The following is a 23,612-nucleotide window of genomic DNA, read 5'->3' on the forward strand; positions in this document are numbered from 1 at the left end:
GATCGGCAAGAAATGAGAGTGGAGCACAAGCCATGCCCTAGTAAAAAAGCAGTAGGCCTTGGGGGCAATTGAATCAGCTGCAGGAGCTTTGGCTTCTGGGGCACTCAGCCCATAGACAGTCAGGGGGTGGGGGAGGGGTCAGACAACTGATGAGGAGGAGATTTATGGGGTCCCTTTGTTAACAGTGCATGCAGAACTCTTTTGCATTGCCCATACACAGATCCACATCACAGTCCCAGGGCAAGGAGGAACACTGGCATGCTGGAGACAAGGACCCTTTGTCACAGTTCCAGGGCAGAAAAGGGTGCTTGTGGTTGCTTACAGACCAGAATATAGGCCCGGAGAGCTGACCACACCTCCTTAGATCATACCACTTGGAAAGAACTGAGAACTTGGGGCAGCTAGGTGTTACAGTGGATATTGGTGCAGAGCACTGGCCTTAGAGTCAGGAGGATCTGAGTTCAAATCTGGCCTCAGGTATGTGATACTCAATAGCTGTGTGACCCTGGGGAAGTCACTTAATTCCAATTGCCTCACCAAAAAATCCCCCCCAAAAATGAAAACTTACAAACCTTAAGAACTAGCTCTGAGAGCAGCAGCAAGAATGTCCTGAAACTTGGAGCAGAGTCTCACTTTAATATAGGCTTAAAAGTAAAAAAAAAAAATAGGCTGGGAAAATAAGCAAACAACAAAAAAGAAAACCTATCATAGAAAGCTACTTTGGTGACAGGGATGATCAAAACACAAACTTAGAAGAAAGACAACAAAGTCAAAACTGCTATATCTAAAGCCTCAAAGAAAAATGTGAATTGGTCTCAGGCCCAAAGAGAATTCCTGGAAGAGCTCAAAAAGGATGCTCAAAACCAAATAAGAATGGTAGAGAACAAAATGGGAAAAGAAATGACAGTGATGCAAGAAAATCATGAAAAAAGAGTCAGCAGTTTAGTAAGGAAGGAACAACAACAACAACAACAAAAAAAAAAAAACCTGAAAAAAATAATACCTTAAAAAAACAGAATAGGCCAAATGGTAAAGAGACACAAAAATCCACTGAAGAGAAGAACTTTAAAAGCAGGATTGGCCAAATGGGGGGAAAAAAAGTTTAAAAACATCACCAAAGAAAAGAACTCCTTAAAAAAATAGAATTGACCAAATGCAAAATGAGGTACAAGAGCTCATGGAAGAAAATAATTCCTTAAAAATTAGAATTGGGCAAGTGGAAGCAAAATGACTCCATGAGACACCAAATAACAATAAAACAAAATCAAAAGAGTGGAAAAATAGGGGGGGGAAATGTGGAAAAGCTCATTGGAAAAACAACTGACCTGAAAAATAGATCCAGGAGAGATAATTTAAGAATTATTGAACTAGTTGAAAGCCATAATAAAAAACAGAGCCTAGACATCGTCTTTCAAGAAATTTTCAAGGAAAGCTGCCCTGATATTCTAGAATCTGAGGGTAAACTAGAGATTGAAAGAATCTACAAATCACCACCTGAAAGATATCCCAAAATGTAAACTCCCAGTAATGTTGTATCCAAATTTCAGAGCTCCCAGGTCAAAGATCAAGTATTGCAAGCAGTCAGAAAGAAATAGATTATTATGGAGCCAGTCAGAATAATATAATATTTAGCAGCTTCTACATTAAAGGATTGGAGGGCTTATGAAATAATCATCTGGATGGCAAAGGAGCTAGAATTACAACCAAGAATCACCTACCCAGCAAAACTGAATATAATCCTTCAGGGGGGAAAAATGGATTTTCAATTAAATAGAGGACTTTCAAGCATTCCTGATGAAAAGACTAGAACTGAATAGATAATTTGATGTTAAAATACAAGACTCAAAAGAAGCTGTAAAAAGTCATTTCAGTTGTGTCCAATTCTTTGTGACTCCATTTGGGATTTTCTTGACAGAGGCATTAAGTAGTTTGCCATTCCTTCCCCAGCTCGTTTTGTGGATGGGGAGCTGAGGCAGGCAGGATTGCGTGACTTGCCTGGGGTCATATAGCTGGTAGGTGTCTGGGGCCAGATCTGAGCTCATGGGGATGAGTCTTCCTGATTCCAAGGCCAAAGGCTTTGTTCAGTGTGCCACCTAGCTGCCCGCTGATTAGAGAAATGCAAATTAAAACAGCTCTCAGGTACCACCCCACACCTCTCAGATTAGCTAATATGATAGAGAAAGAAAGTGACAAGGGTTGGGATGTGGGAAAATTGAGACACTCATGGACTGATGGAATTGTAAACTGATTCACCCATTCTGAAGAGCAGTTTGGAACTATGCTATAAAACTGTGCATACCCTTTCACTCAGTAATACCACTACTAGATCTGTACCTCAAAGAGATTAAAAAGCAAAGAGGAAAAGGACCTATGTGTACACAAATATTTATAACAGCTTTTTTTGTGGTGGCAAAAAAATTGGAAATTGAAGGGATGCCTGTCAATGGGGAATAGCTAAACAAGTTGTGGTATATGATTGTGATGAAATAGTATCATACTGTAAGAACCTGGAAAGACTCACATGAACTGATGCAAAGAGAACATTGTACCTAGTAACAGCATTATTGTACAATGATTAACTGTGAATGACGTAGCTATTTTCAGCGATACGATGATCCAAAAATAATGCCAATAGACATAATAAAAAAATTATATCCACCTCCAGAGAAAGAACTGATGGAGTCTGAATGTAGAGCGAAGCATACTTTTTTGTTTTATCTTTTTTTGTTTGTCTTTTCTTTTATAACATGACCAATATGGAAATATGTTTTGCGTGACTGCACATGTATAACCTATATCAAATTGCTTGCTTTCTCATTGAAGGGGGCTAGAAGGGACTCTGGAACTCAAAATTTTAAAATAATGTTAAAAATTGCTTTTACATGTAATTGGGGGAAAATAAAATATTAAATAAAAATTTTTAAAAATAAATTGTATAAGCCCCCTTTCCCTGACATTCGTTTTCTTCATGGGTCAGATGAGAGTATTGAACTGCATGACCTATAAATTCCCTTTCTGTTATAAATCTATGGTCTTATGCAATTATTGACATTGTTGTTTTTCAATTTTAAAGTATCAGTGCTTGCTGGGTCTAATGACTTCCACTCTGTTTTTGAAGAAAGTATGTTATTTCAGAACAAGCTTATAATCATTTGACATCTTTCACTTCTTGATCACAAACTATATTTTCTTTTTCTTTTTTTTAATATAAATTTGTTTATTTTTAGTTTTCGACATTCACTTCCACAAGTTTTTGAGTTTCAAGTTTTCACCCCATTTCCCCCCTCCCCCCACCCCAAGATGTCATGCATTCTGAATATCCCTTCCCCTAGTCTGTCTTCTCTTCTATCTCTCTCCCCTTCTCTTATCCCCTTCCCCTTCTATTTTCCTGTAGGGCAGGACAGACTTCTGTACCCCATTTCCTATATTTCTTGTTTCCCAGTAGCATGTGAAAACATTTTTTTTAAAACATATGTTTTTAAAACTTTAGGTTTCAAATTTTCTATCTTCCTCCCTCCCCACTCACCCTCATTGAAAAGGCAAGCAACTCAGTATAGGTTGTACATGTGCAGTTGTGCAAAACACGTCCATAGTAGACATGTTGTCAAAAAGTAATTCTATTTCCATTAATCCTATCCTGCCCTCCCATTTATTCTATTCTTTCTTTTGACCTTGTCCCTCCTCAGAAGTGTTTACTTCTGATTACCCCCTTTCCCAATCTGCTCTCCTCTCTATCATCCCCCTGTTCTCTTGTCCCCTTCTCCCCCTATTTTCCTGTAGGGTAAGACAGATTTCCATACCCAATTGAATGTGTATGTTATTCCCTCCTTAAGCCAAATCCTATGAGAATAAGATTCCTCATTCCCTCTCACCTTCCCCGTTTCCCTCCACTGTAAGAGACTTTTCTTTCTGTTTTTTTTGTGAGATAATTTACCCCATTCTACCTCTCCCTTTCTTCTTCTACGAGTATAATCCTCTCTCATCCCTTAATTTTATTCTCCAGATATGACCCCTTAATCTTCAACTCACCCTGTGCCCTCTATCTATCTATCTACATATACATATATATATAATATTTTTTCCTCCAACTACCCTAATACTGACAAAGGTCTCATGAGTTATAAATATCATCTTTCCATGCAGGAATGTAAACAGTTCAATCTTAATAAGTCTCTTATGATTTCTCTTTCCTGTTTACCTCTTCATGTTCCACTGGAGTCCTGTATTTGAAAGTCAAATTTTCTATTCAGCTCTGGTCTTTTCATCAAGAATGCTTGAAAGTCCTCTATTTCACTGAATGACCATTTTTTCCCCTGAAGGATTATACTCAGTTTTGCTGGGTAGGTGATTCTTGGTTGTAATCCTATCTCCTTTGCCCTCCAGAATATTATATTCCATGCCCTGCAGTCCTTTAATGTAGAAGCTGCTAAATCTTGTTTTATCCTGATTGTGTTTCCACAGTACTTGAACTGTTTCCTTCTGGCAGCTTGTAATATTTTCTCCTTGACCTGGGAACTCTGGAATTTGGCTACAATATTCCTAGGAGTTTTCCTTTGGGGATCTCTTTCAGGAGGAGATCTGTGGATTCTTTCAATTTCTCTTTTGCCCTCTGGTTCTACTATATCAGGGCAGTTTTCCTTGATAATTTCTTGAAAGATGATGTCTAGGCTCTTTTTTTGATCATGGCTTTCAGATAGTCCAATAATTTTTAAATTCTCTCTCCTGGATCTATTTTCCAGGTCAGTTGTTTTTCCAATGAGATATTTCACATTGTTTTCTAATTTTTCATTCTTTTGGATTTGTTCTACTGTGTTGATTTCTCATAAAGTCACTATCTTCCAATTGCTCTATTCTAATTTTTAAGGAAGTATTTTCTTCAGTAATTTTTGGACTTCCTTTTCCATTTGGCCAATTTTTCTTTTTAGGGCATTTTTCTCCTCATTGGCTTTTTGGACCTCTTTTGCCATTTGGGTTAGGCTATTTTTTAAGGTGTTATTTTCTTCAGTATTTTTTTGGGTCTCCTTTAGCAAGCTGTTGACTTGTTTTTCATGATTTTCTTCCATCACTCTCAGTTTTTCCTCTACTTGCCTTACTTGCTTCTCAAAATCCCTTTTGAGCTCTTCCAAGGCCTGGGACTGATTCATATTTTTCTTGGAGGCTTTGGATGTAGGAGCTTTGACTTTGTTGTCTTCTTCTGGTTGTATATTTTGATCTTCTTTTTCACCAAAGTAAGATAATACAGTCTGACTCTTTTTGCACTGCTTGCTCATGATCCTGGCTAATTACTTGAGTTTTAAACTCTTGGTTAAGGTACGAATCTGCTTCCAATGTGGAGAATGTACTGTCCCAAGCTTCAGGGGGTTTGTACAGCTGTTTTCAGAGATACTTGTAGGGACCTGTAAATTTTCAGTTCTTCCAAGGTGGTATGATAAGGGGCAAGGTGTTTACTCCTTTCCTGGCCTGTGACTACAAGTACTCCTTTCTGTCCTGTAACAGTGAGGAGGGGCTCCTCTCCACAATCACTACAAGCTCCACCAAGCCAGTGGTCCTCCTCACCCCAGCAACGCTGCCCAGAACTATGGCCCAGATCCAAAGACGAGCAAAGCAAGAGATTCCTGCCTCAGCACTGGCAAAGGGATACCTGCAATCCCTCTCTGATCAGCCACTGGATTCCCCCTCAGTCTATGGGCCAGAAGCTCGGGAAGCAGCTGCCCCCACCAGTGCCACGCTCTTGGGGAATGGAGCTGAAACCCTGCCTTCCTTTCTCAGCACCGGCAGAAACAGCTGCCCTTGTAAATTGTCTTTGGCATTTGTGGATTGAGGAGTCTGGAAACCTCCACAGCTGCCTGAGATTCAGTCCTCTGAGGCCTGCTCCAGGTTCATGGAGGCCTGCTTGCCCACGCTTCACTGCTCTCCCAGCCTGGCACGATACACCTTTCTGATCAATCATCTAGGTTGTCTTGGGCCGGAAATTTGTTTCACTCTGTCTTTTTGTGGGTTCTGCTGCTTCAGAATTTGTTAAGAGCCATTTTTTATGAGTATTTGGAGGGGTTTGGAGGAGAGCTCAAGCAAGTCACTGCTTTCACTCCGCCATCTTGGCTCTGCCCCCCACAAACTATATTTCCTAACAGTTTTTGTTGTGCCTACTTTTGTATTGAAGTTAGTGAATTGAAATTTATGTTTATTTGGAAGATCTTATAAAATTCTTCATAAAATTTTCATACTTCTTCATCTTCTACAATAGCTGCTGGTACTTAAACTTTACTTATCTTTGTGGTAGTCTGCTTGCTTATGCTCACTGTAAGCACTGTAAAGGAAGATCACCAAGTGCCCTGTGAAATTGTATTTGTTGTCTTTGGCCATGTGATGAGAAAACTACTCCTGCTGCAACTCCTTTACTCATCTGTCTCAAGAGTACCTGCAGAGCTACCCTTAGATTTAGCTAACACTTTTTAAATGTTTTCTCCTTTAATTAATATCTAGCGACTATCAATATGAATGATATTCAGTTCTTCTAGTAGTGTGTAAACTTATTGATGATTCATTGATCAAAAATTTGAGATTAAAAAGAACATCAGTTAATTAAATGTAGACAGTCTAAGATTCACATAATTCTTAGCACCTACTAATCTCATTTTAGCCATTCAGCTATCACTGGACAAGTGGAAACAGTCAACTCAGATTTGAGGAATGTTATGCTTTTTTTTTCTTCTTCCATTTCAGTGATGTAAGCCAGAGGTTCTCAAACTTATTTGGCCTACCACCACCTTTAAAAAAAAAAATTACTCAGCACCCCTCTGGAAATCTACTTTTTTTAAGCCTTTAACAATTTTTTAAAAAATTTGTAGTATTTCAGAAAAATTTTAAATATTTTTTAAATGGCATATCATAAATTTAATAATTTATTATAAATTTGTGGCCTTTTTCCTGCATTGAAATTTTGATGACACAATATGGTATCATATTGTAAACAAGTCACCACACACACGTATTCCTGCCAGTGCATGTTAGACTTCCCAACAATGCATGACACACTCGCCTGCCAACATTTGCTTATTAAGACCTCTTGGCGGACTTGACCACTGATTAGTCATAACCTGCATTTTGTGTGCTTATTTGGAAAATAATGTGATCACTATAACTTTAATTCTGTTACATAATAGATAAAACATGTATGAACAATTTTTCAAAATTTCTTATCTTCTTTCCGTATGCTTCTACCACCCTCTTATTTTTATTCAACTGTCCCCCCCCTCCAATCGCACCTGAGGCTTGTACCAGCGCCCTTCAGGGGGGTGATATTTCTCACTTTGGGAACCTTTGTTTACTAAACAAACCAAAAAAAAATCATCACCAGTGACCAACCTTCTGGTGATGAGCTTTTCTGTACTTGACAAAGCTGATCTTTTAATATCCTGATAAGACCCAGTGACACAGCCTTATTAAACTCATTCTTGAAGAGGCCTTTTTTGTTTTGGCAGACCCTGCTATCCTTTGTTTTCTAAGTCTTCAAGAACCTAGGATTACCTTAACTATTTTAGGAATTATATACAGATTTTTATTATTCAATAGCTCTATAATCTCCATTTTCCTTTTCCTTTTTGAAATTCAGTGAGATGATCCAAGATTCTTTTATAGGTACAAGCAGGGACACAAAAACTGCTAAATACAGAGTCTTTTTAGCTTATTGTGAATCCATGCTTGGGCCTTTTTATTAAGATTATGGGCTATTGAAAGGAGATCTATGTCTTAACACCCTAAGTCTTGGGTAAAAGCAGTATTTTGTTTATACAGTCTCATATTTTTAAGTAGACTGAAAACATGATTTTTCATGAGCAGTCATTGAAGCTTATAAATGTGTAGCAATTGCTAGATCCAATTCTAAAGATGAAAGTGAAATTTCTGTCATTTTTATTTTTTTTTTCGGTTTCCTGTTCTCCTTTGCTTCCTTTTTTGCCCAAAAGATCAATTTTTAAAAAAGAAATTTGCTTTAAGAGCTGGCTATATAATTGACTCTCTTTTTATGTAGATTGAAGAGTTGGAGGAGAAACTTAATGATACTCTTCACCAGAAGCAGCTGTTAGCATTGAAATTGGACAACCAGTTGACATTCCAGAAAAAGGATGCCAGGTATAAAGACATTTGAAATGCAACAATATTGTTGACAGTGTGAGAGTTAGGTTATCATTGCTTTGCTTCCTGTGCTGTTTATAGGATGATACATGCCTCAAAACAGTAGACCCAAAGATGCATCCTGAAATTGGTTGATGTTTAATTGTCACATAAAGTATTTTGGAGCAAAAATGGTAGAGAAATTGGGCTATTCAATTAAATATTTGGTGATCTGCATTACTCCTTGATTCTCTGCCCAGAATGTTTGAACAGAGAATTAATGAAGCTTATCTTATGTTTATAAGACACAAATATGAAATATCATGGAAAATATCAGGGGCCATTGCTTTGCTCTAAGATTTGCCTAGCACACATGGCTATCTGCACACAAAGATCATATGATTTAGGAAAGATTTGAGTAATATCACTTACACCCAGAGAAAGAGAAACTATTGTTGGTCTCTTTACATGGATAATTTTCTCTATTAGGAGTTTGGTTTTTCCTTGTAGGCTCATGATCATTTAAAACCCCTCATATCTTATAATAACAATAATATTTTACAGTAACACATTTTGAGTATCGTTTGTCTAGTGTAAAAGCAGAGCTTCATGAAAACTGTATCTTGGAAACAATAAAACTTTTTAATTTCTGTAATGTTCTTGGTGAGTTTATTTGAAGCTTGTTTATTGAAAAGGTTGAATTTCTTCCCTTTTCATAAATGTGACACTGTAATGTAGCATATATTGAGGTTTGTTACAGCAGACTGCTTTGGGAATTATTGGAATAATGATCATTTGAATGTATGTATTTAATGATGCTTTCTTCCTTTAGTTTAAGCAGGAGCGTGCCCTATCAGACACGGGCCAACTTCTGTTAATGCCTCCAATTGTAGAGGGAGAATTAACTCCAGTCACAGATAACAAATAACAGCATTTTAATTTGTTTCTGATTCCTTGATTTAAAAAAGTAAAAATAAGAGAATTAGGGTAATGGTTTCACCCACTTCAGATAAACTTAGAGAAATGGTTCCCATATTGTTTTAAAATAGGATAGCAATAGATTTGGGGGGTCGGGGGGAAGAGGGAGATAAAAGGAAGGGCAAAGAGCTGTACTACTTACTATAAAATAATTATGCAAGTGTCATTTTGCATGATTATTAATGTCACCTTTGTCACTTGGAAATGAATGGAAGGGAGAGCTTTAAGTCAGAGAGGAGTAGGATATTTGATAGTGATTAGTTTCTTTATCAATGTGCATGTAGTGATTTGTTGATATTGTATTTCCATTGGTATTTTCAGTTAAGGTTTTCATTTGCCTAACTTTGGGTCACTCAGGCATGTGGTATGCTATTATCATCAGATCTATCTGATGATTTGAAATATCAGCATTCAACAGCAAAAAAGCATTTGGTTGCCATTTCCTTATATACTGTGCCACAGTAAAAAGTTATTTAAAATGAAGTTTCATAGATTTTTTGTAAGCTCACCATAAACTTTCTCTTAATGTAGAAAATATCAAGAATTAATGAAACAGGAAATGGAAACCATTTTATTGAGGCAGAAACAGTTAGAGGAGACAAATTGTCAGCTAATAGAGAAGGCTGGAGATATTCGTCGTAGCTTACGTGACTTGGAATTAACAGAAGATCATTACATGAAATTGAAGTCTCTTCCTGAGGATCAACTTTCTATTCCTGAATATGTATCTGTGAGTTTTTTACAAAAACACTATCACAAACATTTTAGTGCATAATTTTAATGGGACTGTAATAGGCAACATAGTTCCTGTTGCTATTGCTTTAATATTAGGGCATCATTGAAAAATATTATTTTTTACAGAAAGGCAAGGAAAAAGATGTTTTGGAATGAAAACTTGGCTAGTTCATTTAAAATTTGTGGAAGTTTGGCTGTTCATTTGATACTTGATGATAATCATAGTGAATTTATGGGCCTCCACATCTCTTCCTGTACCTTTGTATGGAAGTTCAGCCAAAAGTTCATAGAAGAATTCCTTAATTGAGCAAGTACTCCATATAGATATTTTCAGAGAAAATTAGGATTATTCATTGAAGAGATGGACAGGACCTTAGTAATCACCTAGTCTTACCACTTCATTTTATAATTGAAGAAACTCAGACTCAAATGAGGTTTAGTTATTTTCCCGTGGTTACATAGAGTATGTGGCAGAGGCAGAATTTGACCATACACTAGGGTAGATCTAGGCTAGATCCTCTGATTCTAAGTACAGCACTCTTTCCCCTGAAATGTGTTACCCCCATCCAATAAGGAAAGCATCCTAGAAAACAACAATTGAGATGAAGTAGCCTTAGTTGATCAAGATGGGTCAGCCCAAAGGTTTACTATTCCCTCCCACCCCCAATCTATTTCTTCTCTATTGAAATGTGTAAGGAATAGGTGATTATATATGTTGGTATATATTAATTGTAATTGGATTTCAAAGTCACTTGTTAATGACATCTTTTTTTTTTTCCTCAGATTCAGTTCTATGAAGTAGTGAATCCTTTAAGAAAAGAAGTAAATGAACTGCAGGTGAAAAGGAATGACCTTTTGGAAGAACTAACTGATTACAGATCCCAGTTAAAGCGGTTATTAGAGGTTTGTACAGCTGGATTTACTATCTAAGAGAAGTAATATTTCTCTACCCTGATCTTTTGCTGATAATGAATTACTTTTGATCTTTCTAATGTCTTCGTGATTGTCAAGGGGGCTGGCTGGAAGGGGTCCACTTTTCTAGTGAAGCATAGGTAGGGTGTGGGAGAATGACTGTTGCCATGCCCCTTTTACTGTGGATCTTCACAAGCAATTAATACTATGGAAGAGGTAGTGGCGGTAGAAATGGGGCAGGGGTGCAGTCAAAGAAAGAAGGAGAAAGAAGCTTAAAGGTAGCAGCTAGCTTGGAAGTTGATCAAATAAGACTTGATTTACCTTTCAAGGAACCTCATTATATCCTATCCCTGAGTAATCTCTGTGTAATCTTACAAATGTGACACATGCACATTTGTGTGAATAAGAATTTTTCTTAAGTAATAAGTCTCAGTTCCTTCCCAAAAACTTCTTTGGCAGAAGGAATAAAAAACAGGAACAGTACTCCAAGGCAGTATACACGACAGCTTTAGAAGAGAAAGGGAGATGAAAGAATGAACAGAAATTTCCTACACTCCTAACTCTTTGACAGAGGAGTGGAGGAACCTCAGAGTGTCGTCCAGCTGTCCTGGGGATCTGAGCCGCAGGAGTAACAGACAAGCCCAGTTTTGAGATCACCATGGCAAATTAGAGCTGGGGGGACCTCGGGGCTTCTGTAGTCCAATCCCCTCATTTCATTCATTCATTTAAGTAGGCAGCTTGGCCTAGGGGGTTCAAGTCCCCCCTCTGACACTCTCTGGCTGTGTGACCCTGGGTGTGTCATCTCAATTCTCAGTACTCCAGCCAACTCTCTGAGACTATCAACTTCGTAGAACATTCTTATATGCATTCATAAAGGAAATTGCCCAGAGGCTTCTAGTTCCAGCTAAAATATCACTTTCAGCAGGAAGCCTTTTTTAACCAGTCTCAATTCTGGTTCCTTCCCTCTTTTAATTATTTCCAATTTCTCCTATGTGTATCTTATTTGTGCAAATTATTTACACTTTATCTCCTCCGTTACAGTGTGAGCTCCTTTAAGACAGGAATTGTCTTTTACCTTTCTTTGTATCCCCAGCACTTGGCACGTGGCATGTGGCACTTAATATTATACATAGTTAAGTAAAACTGATCACCACATTGGCCACATATGTGCAAATGTTTGTTTCATTTTGCATCTTGAGTCCACCCCCTTTCAGAAGACAGGTTAGCTGAAAGTTTTGAAGGAACTTAAATATGACATTACAGAATTGTTAGCTAAATTGTGCCATTACAAAACCCTTTGCTAGAGGACTGGCTGTTGCTATCCTGAATCCTCTTCATAAGGAAGTTCTAGATAGGATCCTGGAAACTATTTGGGGTGGTGGAGGGGCATCTTATAAGCTCTCGCACTGTCGTTTGAGCTGATATAAATATAGAGAGAGAGGGAAAGAATCAATGAACACCAATGCAAACTTAACCTGTTAGAGGAGGGACAACGTTGTTTTCATGAAAAGAAATCGGGGGTAAATAGGCACATGTATGAAAGACAACTAGTGGATGGATACAATATATTTATACTTTTAGAAGGTTATTGCCCAAGTTTCATGCTAGACAGAGTCTTTGTTTTAAGAGTTACTTTGGGATTTGGAGGACTATTTAGTCATGAGAATTAGCTTGGAAACAACAAACAAAGGCTAGGGATAAAATAAACACTTTTCAGTACTAAGATTAACTTTATGATTTTATCTCTGGAAGAAAATGTACAGTAAATCTCCTGTTTTGTACATGATACATACCATGTCCTTTCATGTAGTTGATGGCGCTAAGATTGTGTAGATGGAAAATTGAATTTCATGATGGACAGCGGCAACATATTTCAATCAAGAAAAAACAATTCATACTTATAGAACTGATGGGCCCTGAGCTATTGTTAAAATTAGGGAAGCAACTTAACAATCATTTATAATTTTGTACTTAAAGTGGCATGCTATTATGACAAAAAAGATAATTAACATTATTAAACATCATTAGGAACACATTGGAAACAAAGTAGAAAATGTTATCCTATGCTTGTCCTTCCATCACTCCCTCTCTCTCTTCCTAAATCTATTTTTTTCTCCTCACCATACTCTCCACTCTTTCTTGCTTCCTCAGTCTCTCAACTCTGCTCTGGCCATACATTCAGTCTCTGAAGTTAACCAGTTAATGCATTGTCTCAGCTTTCAAATCCCTCACCCTACTTGTTCTATCACCAGTGGTTTATGCCTTCCCAAAACTCAGCTATGAATTACTCTTGCCATTTGCCTTAGCTACTCCTACTTGTATCTTACCCAACACCTCTGAAAGAAGTCTTGATAATTGTGTCCACTTCAAATTAACTTTATTTATTCTCAATTTGGTCCTACTTCATGCATAGCAATGATTGACTATTATATACTTTCTGCAACTACTTTCTCCTTTTCCCAAACCTCTACCACCTAACCTCTCCTATCTGCAGAAGATCACAACTTCTGTTTTACTAAGAAAATAAGGGCCATCTCGTCATGACCTCCTTCTTCTATCCTATTCTGTATCTCAAAACCCCTCTACATCATCCTCCATTTTCTTCTGTGTAACAGTCTTCATCTTACCAATGCCTTTACTTGGGCCCTTGATCCCCTCCCATATTTTCTAGAGTTTTCCCTTTTGATCCCTCTCTCTCTCGTTTTCAGTCGCACTTCATCTACTGGCTCTTTGTTTTCTGCATACAGATATACCCCAGTCTCTCTTACCTTTAATAAAATTTTTCATTTGACTCTTGCCATTCCCTCAAATTGTTAGCCTTTATCTCTTCTCCCTTTCATATTCAGTCTACTGCAATGGATCATCTATAGTAATTGTCTCTGTTTCCTCATTCAGTCACTTGCAATATGGCTTCTGAACCTACTACTTAAGCCTTCCTCCCTTGTCTTCTGGGTCACTACACTGTCCGTTTTTTCCTTATCTGACTTCTCCAATTTCTCTTGCTGATCATTATCCACTTAACTGTGGGTGTCCCTCAGATCTCAGTCCCTAACTTGGCTCTTCCCTCTCTGCAGTCTTTTAGTTAACTCATTTAATCCCCGTGATTTCAGTTATCACCCCTATTTTCCATGTTCCAGTTATGTTCCACTGTATAGGCTATCCCACTTTCCTGCCATGCACTCCCTCCTCCCCTCAATCCCTTATGATCTTTCACTTCCTTCAAGGCTCATTCATCTGTAAGTTCCTGTAGGAAGCCTTTACTGATTTTACTACTTATTTTTTTCCCTCTCTCTTCAAATTATCTGTCTTTATTTATCTGTGTAAATGTTGTTTTCTATCTCTATCCTAAAAATATAAAGTTCCTTAAGGTCAGAGTCTGATTTTCATTTTTTTTCTTTTGGCCCCAGGATCTGTCACTGCCTTCCACATAATAGGCACTTGATAAAAATGTTACTGAATTATACAGTGTTTGTACACACATTTAAAATATTCTGTGTTATATTCTGGAATTCTCCTTGCCGCACCTAAAGAAAGATATTCTGGAGCAAGCCAGGTCCACAGAAGGACAATTAAAATCATCAAGATGGAGGAAGATTATGGTTAAGGGCAGACTGAAAAGGTTTAGTACTCTTCAGATAAAAAAAAAATCCAAAAAAGGAATGTGATTGAAGCCCATAAAAATTTTTGAATGGTGTATATATAAAGTGAATTTGGAATAGAGAGAAGGGTAAATTTAAGACAAATGTAAAAAAAAAACACTTCTTTATTGTTTTGTTGTTTAGTCATTTCAGTCATGATTGACTCTTTGCAACCCCATTTGGGGTTTTCTTGGCAAAGATACAAGTGATTTGCCATTTTGTTCTCCAGCTTATTTTTACAGATGAGGAAACTGAGGCAAACAGGGTTAAGTGACTTGCCCGGGGTCACACAGGTAGTAAGTGTCTCAGGTCAGATTTGTACTCAGGAAGAGGAGTCCAGGCCTATCACTCTGTCTACTGTGCCCCCTAGCTGCCAAAATATTTCTTCACTGGGTACTAAATTTATGAGCCATATGAGAAACTAAGAAAATAACTAGATTCAGAAACAGTATGAACAAATTCAGAAATGGTAGGTCCGTAAAGGTTCATTAGGACAGACTAGGATATTTAGAGTGGGGAGAAGGATGGAATGAAGTTCATCTCAGTCAGCAGAACCTACATACTAGCTTTTATCCTCTGTCAAAGACAGTGCTCAGTTTGATTGATTAATTTGTCTGGTCTTACTATGGTCTTAATTCTTTTCACCACAAGATGGCAGCATCTTTCCACTTGATTTTTTAACTAAATTTAGGAAATTGAAAGTTGTGTTCTTATTATAACAATCAGAAGCAATATAGTTATTTACCTTTCTTTTTTTTATTATTAAACCCATAAGCAGAGTGTATGATGATTACCACAAAACAATAACAAAATCTTTGCAGCTTCCAGTGGAACTTAATAAATTCTGATAGTATGAAATTAGCCATATAATATTCTGTCTGAAAGTATTATAAAGTCCATGGTTCAGTCTATGGGAAACTTATTTCCTCAGAATAAAAAGATCTATCAACTATTAAATTTTTCCTAAATTAAAAGCCACATAAGTCTGTGGTAAATTGAACATCTTCATTTTGCTGTTCACATTTACCCTTATTTAGTATGGATTTAACCTGAGGCATTTGATGCAAATGATTTTTAAAACTTTAGGAAATGATAGTCTGGCTGTACCTTATCATGTTCAGAATATGTTTGTCACTTTTATGTGCGGTTCTGGTCCCACGTTTTAGGAAGAATGTTAGAAGCTTGAAAGTGTACAAGGTAAAAGGAGTCTCAAGATCATGCCTTATGAGGATCATTTGAAAGGAATTGAGGGTGTTTAGCCTGGAGAAGATAAGACTGGAGGGTGGATGCTGATAGCTGTCCTCAGGAACTCAAAAGGACTGTTTGTGGAAAAGGAATTAGATTTATTCTGCTTTGCCCCTAAGGGTAGAACTAGGGGAAATAGTTGAAGGTACTTGTGCAAACTTTCCCTTTATAGAAGGAAAACTTTCTGACAGAGCTTTGCCAAAGCAGAAAAGACTGCCTCAGGAGACAGAGGATTCTCCTTCGCTAGAAGTCTTCGAGTAAAGGCTACATTTGACCTTTTGTCAAATGTGTTGTCAGTTTAGTGTACCAGATAGAGTATTAGACTTGGAATCAGGAAAAACTGAGTTTGTTGGTGTCATGAATGTTCCTGCCTTCTGAGAAATTCTGTTTTTTCAATAATAGGTCTACTGTATGTAGCTATTTAGCTAATTTGGCATTATATGCTGTTAATACTTATCATACTTTGGTGTCTAATGAGGGAAATGTAAACAACTCACTGTAAAGAACAAATAAGTCTCCATTTAAAACGGCTATTAAGTTCCATGAGGAAATACCAAGGTAAAATTTTTTTTTCTTGTGAAAACTTGGGTGACTAGGAAGCAATGAAAGTATGTTTTACTCAAGATACTTCCTTGTTTAGCAGCCTCATTATATTTCTGGAAACAAAACCTGCAAGTTAACTTTTAGACTGAACTTAAACATTCAAAAGCAAGTTTTTATTTGCATTGGATAAAAAGTAGGCATTTTAACAAGTGACACATTCCTGTCATTGAGGTTTTTATAATGTGTTATGGTTATCAGACTAGTCTTCTTTACAGACCCAACTGATTTTTTTAAACAAACAACATTTATATGGTGTCTTTAAGGTTCACAAAGCACTTTACATATGTTATCTCATTTGACCATCGCACCCACCCTGTGAAGTAGATGCTTAATTATTATCCCCATTTTGTAGATGAGGAAACTAAGGCTTACGGAGGCTACGTGACTTCCTTCCAGGTTATACAACTAGAAAGTCTAAGTGGCAGAATTTAAACTCAGGTCTTCCCGATCAACTAGCTACTGTGGCACCAGCTGTCACAATGAGCAAAAGTACCTTCATAAGTAGGGGAAGGAAACAAGCATTTGTTAAGCACCTGCTATGTGTCAGGCCCTATGATAAGCATTTTACAAATATCTCATTTGATCCTTACAGCAACCCTGTGAGGTAGGTGCTATAATTATCCCCATTTTATAATTTAGGAAATTGAGGCAGACAGAGGTTAAGTTACTTGCCCAGAGTTACGCAGCTAATAATTTTCTGAGGCTGGATTTGAACTCAGGTGTTCCTGACTTCAGGTCCAGCTCTCTGTCCACTGAATCACTTAGGATAGGTTCTTAATGTTGTCAGCTCTCACTGATACATCCTTCCACAAAGCTGCCAAATTGATATTCCTAACCATTGGCCTAACCAAGTAGATTGAGTGGCTCTCTATTGCCTCCAAGATAAAATATTAACACCTTTGTTTAGCATTTAAGGCTCTTTGTAATCTGGTTTCAAACTATTTTTCCCAGACTATTACATATTTTCCCCCCATACATTCTATAATACAGCCAAATTGCCTTCTTGATCTTTCCTGTGCCATGACTTTCCATCTCCAGTCTTCATGCTTTTGAACATGTTTTTCCTCATTCCTAGAAGGCTCTCACTCTTCTCTTTCACTGCTTTAAATCTCCCCAGAAAGTAAGCTTCTTGAGGTCACTGCTTTTGTATCTGTAGTGCCTGCATAGTGCTTTTTACTGACAGGGTCTTAATAATACTTGTTTGATTGAGTGGGCTTAGAGTACTTAACACATTCATTGAGAAATTAGTTACAGCTTTGTCTTCTTAACCAAAATCTGCAGATGTATACCACAGAGAGAGTACTAATTTACTCTCTCTATTAATTTAGTAATTTATGGGTTAAAAACACAACTTATGAAGAAGAGATTCAGGAATTAACTTACATGAGATTTTTTTTTTAAGTCTCCATCTCATTAATGCAAATAACATCCTTGCCAAGTAAGCAGATAGTATTATCTTATTCTAAGTGATATAACTATGTGAAATAGTATATTAAGGAATAACTTATACAGGAACAATATATTGTATAATAGAGAATTACAATTAAGATTTAGAGTTACAGAAACCTAGTTCTTGCCTAGAACAATAAGCCTTTTTGCTTCATTATAAATTTTCTGTATCTTAAAATATGCATCTATTTTATATGTATTTATTTTATATGTGTATATATGTAAATATACATATATATGTATATATGTACATATATTTGCATGTATACACATATGTGTGTATATATGTAAATAGCATACAATAAAAGAATGTAGGAAAACTAGGAAAAATTAACATATGACGTACATGTATGAATTGTAACATGTTAAATAAGAAAACATAATGTTGAATAATTTCATATCTTTTTCTCTTGCTAGCTTAGTATGGAACCTAAACATTTTTTTCTTCCAATCTTATTATAATCTTTTTGATGTTGAATAAGCCTGGAGACCCTGTTAATCAACTCTTTGATCAGAAATAATTTTGAGGAATTTGATTACTACTTTTTACTAATGTAAAGTATTATTTAATTTTAAAAAATAGTAATTTGAAGCTAAATTGTGACTAATTGTAACTATCTTTATACATAGTATGTTAGAGTTTTATTCAATTCAATTTAATAAGCATTGGTAAACTCTGGTTTTTATCATCTGGCTTAGAATTATAAGATCTGAGTTTGAAGCCTTGTTCTGCTCCTTATTGTGTGACCTTGGCCGAGTCATTAAACTCTCTGATCTTTAGTTTCTTCCTCACATTATCAGAAAATGGTCAGGGGTCACAGGATCATAGTTTTAGAGCTAGAAGGAACCTTAGAGGTAATTTAATCCAACCAACTAATTTTAGGAGCTGAGACCCAGAGAGCTTAAATGATTGCCCAAGGTCATACAGGTAATAATTGGCAGACTCATCATATAATTTGTCTGTTTTTTCTTATCTATGTTGGTGTTTTACTCCATACTAAACAACATGTTTAATGAAGTGAAAGACTATCTCTTGTGAACTGTGAAACTTCTTCATTGACTTACTTGGTGTTTTGCTTATAGTTAAGCATTTAATATTTGTTGTTGTTGTGTCCTAATGTATATTTTTGGAAATGGAGCTCAAGGATTGTCTATATGATATTTTCAGTGTGATTGTTCTCATACTCCATTACTTTAATCAAGGTATAATTTCATTTTGGATAGATAATGATACAGATCATAATTGACCTCTTAGGTAGTGTAGTGGATAGATTGTTGGGCTTTGACTCAAGGAATACTTGTGTTAAAACCTGGCTTTATACACTAACTGTGTGACCCTGGGCAAGTCATGTAACCTTTTTGCCTCAGTTTCCTCAACTGTAAAATGTAGATAATAATAGCACCTTTGACTTTCCAGTGTCATGAGGATCAAATAAAATAATATTTGTAAAATACTTAGCACACTGGCTTGCATATAGTAGGCAATATAAATGCTAATTGTTATTGTTATTGTTATTAAATAACCATACCTTTTCTTCTTATGTAATTCTCATCCATCTCTTTTTTTTTTTTTGGTAAATCTTTGCTTCTTTTAATATGTCTTGGATATTTTGTTCTCAATGTGAACTGTGCTTCATTGGAACCTACACCAAGGTCTTACATTGATGCTTCATCCGGTATGGTGGTGACCTTTTGTTTCTTTAAGCCTGTATAAATAGAGAACATGCTCTGACAGGTGCCACCGAGCTTTATATCTGTTGTGTGAGGCCCATCTTCAGCTGAAGCCAGAAAAGTTCACCAGCAGAGTGGCTATAGGGTAGGGAATTAATTGTAAGGTGCAGTAACTCTGAAAGACCATCTACCAGTAGTCATGGTGCCTCACCTCTAGACCCCATGTACATTAGTAGAGAGAATACTCACAGCCAATGAAATCACAGACCTCTAAAGTTTCACAGTGAAAATAAAGTGAAATCTTGAATACCATATTATAAAAGTAAAGTGGCAAACAACAACATGAGAAACAGAATCAAAATTAAAGATTAAGTTCTCTTGTTTCTCTTTTTATCTTTTTTAAACTGGTGGTAATACTTTAGGACTCCATGAAGCTTCTCATTTCTCCCTTTTGTAGAATTGAGAGTTTTAACCTTGTGGCTTGAGGGAATAAAATATATCAGTGAATGCGGAAGTTACAACAAGTGAAAATAATTAGTGTTTGGAAAGTTAAAGGGAAAGGTGGACAGTAACATTTAAGTATCCTCTATGTATAGAATATTGTATAAGTATAATGAGATGCCCAAGGATAGTTAGACATAATTCCTACATCAGAAATTATAGTTTAAGCATTTTGGTTTTTGTAGAATTTCAGAAAATGAACTTTTATTTGTACTATTTGCACAGAAATAGGACCTAGTAAAGGTAAGTTGTCTAACAGGGGAAAAATAACTAGGATAAGTGATGGCATTGATTTTTAAATAGTTTTGCAATTAGAGAAGTGACAACAATACTTTTATAACATAACTTTGATATCTTCAAGATGATATTAAGCCATTCAAAACAGTGAATTTATGGAAGTTGCCTCAATATGTAAAGTTTCAAATTATATTTTTACCAATAATGGCTCTCACATTTATACCATACTTTCCTTTTGTAAGGTGCTTTATGTGTATTATATCACTTGATGCTTACATAGCTCTGTGAGATGGATACTGTTATTAGCATCATTTTACTGGTGAGGAAACTTTGGCTCCAAAATGTTGACTTTCCCAGAGTTGTCCCTGTCATCTAATATCTGAGGCCGGAATCTGAGGTCTTCCTAGCTCTAAGGCCAGCACTCTATTCTCTTCACCTTAAGTGTCTGTTATTACATACTTGCATAGAGTAGACACCTAGTAAAAGTTTCTTGAATTTAAATTCTCTTAGACTAAAATGAATAATCTATTTGAAATCTATGATCAAATAAATGAAAAATATGAAGGAAAACTCATCTGTCATAAGTAAACTATTATTAGTTTCTTATCTCTTTTAATAGCTACAACAGTCTTTTAAAATACATACATTTATGCATCTGTGCCTGTCTCAAAAAGTTTTAAAATTATTTCAGGGTCTGAAAAACATGTGGTACATTTGTAGAGTGGAAGTCTCAATTCCTAACTTGCTTAGTGTTAGTAGCAAAGCAGACTCTGTCTTCGTTGTGAAATCAAAAGATCCTTAATAGCAGGATTCCTGACCCTTTTGATTTGATGGACCCCTCTGGCAGGCAGGAGAAACCCACGGCTTGGCCTTTCCATTTTGGAGTTTTGTTGTAGAAAATGAAGTGTCTTGTACAAGTTGAAATTTTTGCATCATTAGTTTGTGGGGGAGAGGATAAGGAATCAAAGAGGCGTTCTTGGATTCACTGTGGTACTTGACTGATGCTGTTTGATTTAGAATGATTCTTATGTTTTTATTTTTATTTTTTGTTTTAGGCAGTTGGGGTTAAGTAACTTGCCCAGAGTCACACAATTAGTAAGTGTTATGTGTCTGAGGTCAGATTTGAATTTAGGCCCTCCTGACTCCAGGGCTGGTGCTCTATCCATTGTGCCACCTAGCTGCCCCCGATTCTTGTTTTCTTAATAACTGTGGCAACAAATCCTTGTTTTGTTCCATGTTTTCTATATCAATTAAACCTTGATGAATACAATGGAAAAAAAGATACCTGTAGATCTCCCCTTCTCAGAATAATGCTTTGTTGCCTACATTCTTAATTGAAGAAAATAATAACTTTCATTTAGAGGTTAACGAAAATAAAGATGTAATTTTTTATCTTATCCAAGTTAACACAACCCCCTTAAAATCAATCCATGGACCCCCATGGGGTCTGTGAACCCCGAACTAAGAATTTCTGCTCTTTAATAGTAGAATAGTAATTATATTGTTGTTATTCAGTCATTCAGTCTTGTCTGATTCTTCGTGACCCAATGGACCATAGCACACCAAGCCCTTCTATCCTTCACTATCTTCCAAAGTCTATCCAAGCTCATGTTCATTGCTTCCATGACACTATCCATTTCATCCTCTACTATCCTCTTTTCCTTTTGCTTTCAGTCCTTCCCAACATTAGGGTTTCCAGTGAATCCTTGCATTCTCATTATGTGACGAAAGTATTCAAGATTCAGCTTCAGTATTTGACTTTTCAGTGAGTAATCTGAATTCATTTCCTTGAGCATTGACTGATTTATCTCCTTGCTCTCCAAGGGGCAGTCCAGATTTGCCATAGCTTTCCTTCCAAGGTGCAAGCAAGCTTTTTTTAATTTCATGGTTGAAGTTGTTGTCTGCATTGATCTTTGAACCCAAGAATATAAAACCTGACCCTGCTTCCATTTCTTCTCCTTTTATTTGCCAGGAATTGAGGGGAGCAGTTGCCATGATCTTAGTTTTGTTTTTGATGTGAAATCTTTAAGCCATCTTTTTTACACTCTTCTTTTTCACCTTCATCAAGAGTCGTCTTAATTCTTCTTCATTTTCTGCCATCAGAGTGTTATCATCTATATATCTGAGATTGCTGATGTTTCTCCCAACAACCTTAATTCCAGCTTTTGATTCATCTAGCCTGGCATTTTGTATGATATACTCTGCATATCGGTTAAATAAGGTGACAACATATATCCTTGTCATACTCCTTTTCCAATCTTAAACCAATCAGTTGTTCCATATTTGATTCTTACTATCACTTCTTGGCCCAAATACTGGTTCCTCAAGAGACAAATAAGATGATCTGGCACTCCCATCTCTTTGATGACTTTCCACATTTTGTTTTGATCTACACAGTCAAAGGCTTTAATGTAGTCAATGAAGCAAAAGTTGATATTTTTCTGGAACTCCCTTGCTTTCTCAATAGTCCGGTAAATACTGGCAATCTGGTCTCTAGTTCCTTTGCTTCTTCAAAAACCAGTCTGCTCTTCTGGTAGTTCTTGGTTCACATTCTGCTGAAGCCTAGCTTGTAGAATCTTAAACATAACTTTGCTGGCATGTGAAATAAGCACAATTGTTTGGTAATTTGAACATTCTTTTATTTATTTATTTATTTTTGGTTTTCAACAGTCACTTCCATAAGCTTTTGAGTTTTAAATTTTTCTCCCCCTCCCTCCCCACTTCCCTCTCCAAGGTGGTGTGCAAATCTGATATAGGCTCTACATATACATTCCTATTAAACATATTTTCACATTAGTCATGTTGTAAGGAAGAATTTGAACCAATAGGAGGAACCACCAGAGAGAGAAAACAAAACAAAACAGAAGAAAAAAAAATAGTACGCTTCAATCTGCATTCAAACTCCATGGTTCTTTCTCTTGATGTGAATAGCATTTTCCATTATGAGACTTTTGGAGATGTCATAGATCCTTGCATTGCTGAGATGAGCTAAGTCTATCAAAGTTAGTCATTGTACAACATGACTGTTTGACAGTGTTCTCCTGGTTTTGCTCACTTCAGTTAGCATCAGTCCATACAAGTCTTTCCAGGTTTTTCTGAAGTGTACTTGCTCATCATTTCTTTTTTTTTTTAAATTTATTTTATTATTTTATTTTTATTTATCAACAATTACTTCCATATGCTTTTGAGTTTAAAATTTTTTCTCCTCCTTCCTCCCCACCACCCTCCCCAAGACGGTGCACAATCTGATATAGGCTATAAATTTACATTCCTATTAAACATATTTTCACATTAGTGAAGTTGTAAGTAAAAATTAAAACCAATAGGAGGAACTATCAGAAAGATGAAACAAAACTCAACAGAAGAGAAAAAAAAAGATAGCGATTCATCTTCCATAGGTCTTTCTTTGGATGTGGATAGCATTTTCCATCACTAGGCCTCTGGAGATGTCTTAGATCCTTGTATTGCTGAGACGGGTTAAGTTTATCAATATTAGTCATCACACAACATGGCTGTTACTGTGGACAACAT

General features: G+C 36.4%; 1 protein-coding gene across 2 annotated transcripts in view; it reads left to right on the forward strand.

Annotated features, from left to right (window-relative positions):
• The window catches only part of PIBF1 (progesterone immunomodulatory binding factor 1), a 302,692-nt gene that overhangs the window by 11,278 nt on the left and 267,802 nt on the right, over positions 1-23,612 (forward strand). For both annotated transcript variants that reach the window (XM_020992445.2, XM_020992441.2), the window contains exons 3-5: positions 8,030-8,130; positions 9,622-9,820; positions 10,609-10,728. In XM_020992445.2, the coding sequence (XP_020848104.1) occupies positions 8,030-8,130; positions 9,622-9,820; positions 10,609-10,728 (420 nt within the window). The remainder of the gene's footprint in view (positions 1-8,029; positions 8,131-9,621; positions 9,821-10,608; positions 10,729-23,612) is intronic.

The sequence above is a fragment of the Phascolarctos cinereus genome, unplaced genomic scaffold, assembly GCF_003287225.1.
Source record: "Phascolarctos cinereus isolate Bilbo 61053 unplaced genomic scaffold, phaCin_HiC Scaffold_7;HRSCAF=346, whole genome shotgun sequence".
In the NCBI taxonomy this organism is placed as follows: domain Eukaryota; kingdom Metazoa; phylum Chordata; class Mammalia; order Diprotodontia; family Phascolarctidae; genus Phascolarctos; species Phascolarctos cinereus.